Source organism: Clytia hemisphaerica, unplaced genomic scaffold (assembly GCF_902728285.1).
Source record: "Clytia hemisphaerica strain Z4C2 unplaced genomic scaffold, Clytia hemisphaerica genome assembly, whole genome shotgun sequence".
NCBI lineage: Eukaryota > Metazoa > Cnidaria > Hydrozoa > Leptothecata > Clytiidae > Clytia > Clytia hemisphaerica.
This window is the reverse complement of record NW_027104528.1, coordinates 1272915-1276562: the sequence shown is the minus strand read 5'-3', so window position 1 is coordinate 1276562 and position 3648 is coordinate 1272915. Positions and strand designations below refer to the sequence as shown.

General features: G+C 35.0%; 1 protein-coding gene across 1 annotated transcript; it reads left to right on the top strand.

Moving 5' to 3' along the window:
* The first annotated feature begins 596 nt into the window (after positions 1-596).
* Positions 597-3648, top strand: LOC136822041 (uncharacterized). Its single transcript, XM_067078261.1, has 5 exons — positions 597-803; positions 1221-1564; positions 1800-2067; positions 2423-2604; positions 3369-3648. The coding sequence occupies exons 1-5, from the start codon at positions 626-628 to the stop codon at positions 3564-3566; spliced, it is 1170 nt and encodes a 389-aa protein (XP_066934362.1). The 5' UTR covers positions 597-625; the 3' UTR covers positions 3567-3648.

Genomic DNA, 3648 nt, shown 5'->3' with positions numbered 1-3648 from the left:
TTGGATATCACAAATTGTTTCTAGAGAGACTCATCTCAAACAAGTCATCATAAGTTCAAAATGATGGACAATGCTGGCTGATCACAGTCAACATTTGCTTGACATCATCAAGCTTGAATTGATTGGGAAACGCTGATTCCAAGTGTCAACGTCAATTGAAAGATTCAGGAACACGAAATTTGAAGAAGAAAATGAAAGAAAAGATCACCTGGAACTGCAGCATTGTCAATTGCTCAGGTGAATTGTTGAGTCTGTAAGCGAAGCCATTGTTCCGAGCGCTGTCAGGATGTCAACTTTCATTCCAAACCAGGATCAGAAAAGATGAACCCAACTAGTGAATATTAGCTGAAAATGATATGCTTTTTAGGGTATCTGAATTTCAGTCCCCAACTCCTTATTGGCTTAGATGCTCTTTAGAAATCTATAGGGGGGGGCTGAAACCATGTTTATAATTTTTTTTCTTTCTCCTTTTTGGGTTTTTGGCAACTTGAAGTTTGCATGTAATACTTGCTATGCTATGACATCTCAAACATTACTAACTATGGTAGCTGTCTGTATTCTCATTTTCTTGTGTTTTTTTTTAACTTGCTTATAAAATAAAAAGGAATGATTAAAGAATAACAAAATGATAGTTCAAGGAAAAATCTATGTAGCATTATTGGTGCTTTGTTGCTTTTGTGGAGCCGTTTCATCAAATGCCTGTTCACCAGGGTTTCAAAAAGATGCTTTAACAGAGAAATGTAGAGAATGTGTTGAAGGTACCTTCAGCATTGATGGAGGAGCTTGTCAGAAATGCTTACCAGGTGAAAAAGTTTGTTTATTTTTTAACTTATGCTAAGTTCAGATGGACTAGAATATACCCTTGCCAAACTTTATCATCACTGTAGATTGTAATTATCTGGTTGGAGATAAATGTTATTATTATCCGCAGAAAGTATTGACGTGTAATGTTGCATGGACAAGGAAATTCGTGATAAACCTGGGTAAACTCTACACCAGTCTTCTCACACTTTCTGAAAGGTTGATGTATGTGTGTGTATTATTTGTGGATAACGTTATTTTTTGTTTCTACAATTAATATTGATCTTTTTGATGGTTGTACATGTTTAAAAAAAAAAAAAATTAGACAAAAATTCATGTTTTATAATTCGATACGGTCACATATTTCTTTTAATAATTCATTTAAACATCTAGATATTTTTACTATACTATTTTTGTAGGTACTTTTGCAAATAAGACGGGGTCAATCAAATGCAAGCCATGTGCAAATGGAACGATATCTAGAACGGAAGCCAGCACGAGTTGTCAGAAATGTCAACAAATAGACTGGTTACCAAACAAAGACCAAACAGAATGCATCCAAAATGAATTTGTATACAAACTAAATGACGCTTTGGTATACGATTTTTCGAAATTAGCAGAAAAACAGGATCAGAGGTATACTATTAATGGTAAAACGTATCCAAACGAAGATCCCTCTAAAGATGATATAAATATGTTTATTAACATCAATATCTCGTTTTGTACGCCTCAGTTCCACCATCAGTGTAAAGATACAATGAATGTGAGTATAAAGACTTCATTTCACAAAATAAATGAACTAAATCAGCTTAACATCCGAGAATCTAATATTTTTGTTCGGTAACCTTAATTGATTTGACTATTTGTCAAAGCCTTCTTCAGTAGAAATCCGCTTTACTGAAATAGTGACTTAAAACTTGCGGATCTGAACCTTTATCCAACAGAATTGATAAACGGCTATTTATAGATAGTATTTCAAATGAAATTCTTCTTTTCAGGGACAATTTCAAATTGAAGTTACAAAGAATATTTCGGCTCTCTGGGCCGACATTCATACTCGAGCCAGCATGGGAAAGAAATTTACCGCCCGTCGTGGCGTAGACCCTCCAGCCAAAGGTTTTATCCTCGAATCAACAGATGGCACGTGCATTGATCGTTTTGGTAGACCATTAAATCGAACTCAACGAACGACCATTAATATGGAATGTAATATTCAAGCTCGATCAAAACCTGGCGAAGACAAAACATTAATTTTTGTGAATAATAGTAAGTCAACGAAATTTCTATTTCCCACTAGATATTTTTTGGGGTTCCCCTCGTGTCCAGCCTTTTCAGATAAATTTTTATAATATCCTAGTATTTGTATGAAATTGCGGTCTTTAAAATCGTAAAAACAATGGAGGAACCAAAAATTCAGCCATAATTTTCATTTAACTCTCAAATGTAACTTTCTCTCAATTTCGTCTCTCACTGTATAATCACCAACATTTGAAAGTGCTTTTTCTTAAGGTTAAGCATAGCTGAATGTACTGTTGTTCCGAGATAGATTGACCCTACCTTCAAAGTTTACTGTACAAAACTTCGACATGGAGTTGTATAAAGCTTTATTTCCTGTTCAAAGGTACCGACGAATGTTTATTGGATCTGACTTTACATACGCGTTACGCATGTCCAAGATGCACTTGTGACAATTATCTTGACTCAACAGAAGATAACAAATGTTGGACAGAACAAATTGGTTTTTGTAATTTCGATTACGTTGTTAACAAGAAGATGGAAAGAAAATGCTCGCACGTCAACCAGGTAACTCTCCCTCGCTATCTGGTTTAGGTTGCAACCAAAATAATGTCTCGTAGACTGGAATCGAAGTGTTTTAAATCCAATAAATTTCAAGCTGTAGAATCGATTCGATTCAGTTTCAGCTGAAATTTTGGCCGTCAGTCATATATATACGTCATAGGAATAGGAAAAATTTCTCCAAACGAAGACTTTCCCTTTAGGAAGAGTGATCATAAGTTCCAGTGTATTATGCCCTAAAGTGGACGGGATCAGTCTTTGTTATGAGTCAACTGGACCGGACTCATTCTTCTGATTCGAAGCTTCTTTGGAGGTTTTTTATGTTTTTTAAGTTCCATAACTTCCGCCTTTATTAAAGCAAACGTTCGATTTGTGTAAATGATCGCCTCTACAGATTCGAACGTTTTCTTCCATAATGGCGGGAAAACGTAACTTATCAAAACATGGAAAACCTCTATTGTAGTAGGGAGCCAGCCCCTTGGTGAGTGATACTATAATCGGATTGATTTTCGCGAAATTTACCTTAACGACAAACCAATGACAAAATAAATTTACTATCAATTTGTAAAGACGATCTTATGTTAAAAAAGTCAATGAATTTTCTGACCATTTTCAGATTTTCAGAGTCCATGATCCCATTCGATTTTTTTGAGATTTTTTCTTGCAAAAATGGCAAAAGTTCGAGAAAATGCAAAATTAAATCTCGCCTAAAATTCATCCGGTTAAAGTATACGTGGGACTTTATAAATATATCTCTTTAAAATTTTTAGTGTGACAAGTCAAACATTGTGGATTTTGACTTTCCACACAAAGAAAAGCACGGTACGCCAGCTTGGGTGTATGTAATCGGTGCTATCGTAGCATTTTTATTTATATGCGGTGGTATTTTTATGCTGATACGTTACTTGAAGCAACAACATTCACCTCAAAATGCTACTGCATGGACATCACTTCAAAATGAATTGTAATTTATACAATCCAGGTGAAGTCGTCATCGGGTTTTGCTGAAGTTATGCAATTAACCAAAAATACGACATTTATGGAATCGGA

What these genes read in the sequence shown, in the direction of transcription:
- LOC136822041 (XM_067078261.1), top strand. Translation starts at nt 626, where the DNA reads ATGATAGTTCAAGGAAAAATCTATGTAGCATTATTGGTGCTTTGTTGC. An exon ending in TTGTCAGAAATGCTTACCAG is followed by an intron (nt 804 to 1,220) that starts GTGAAAAAGTTT and finishes CTATTTTTGTAG; the next exon opens with GTACTTTTGCAAATAAGACG. An exon ending in ATTAATTTTTGTGAATAATA is followed by an intron (nt 2,068 to 2,422) that starts GTAAGTCAACGA and finishes TCCTGTTCAAAG; the next exon opens with GTACCGACGAATGTTTATTG.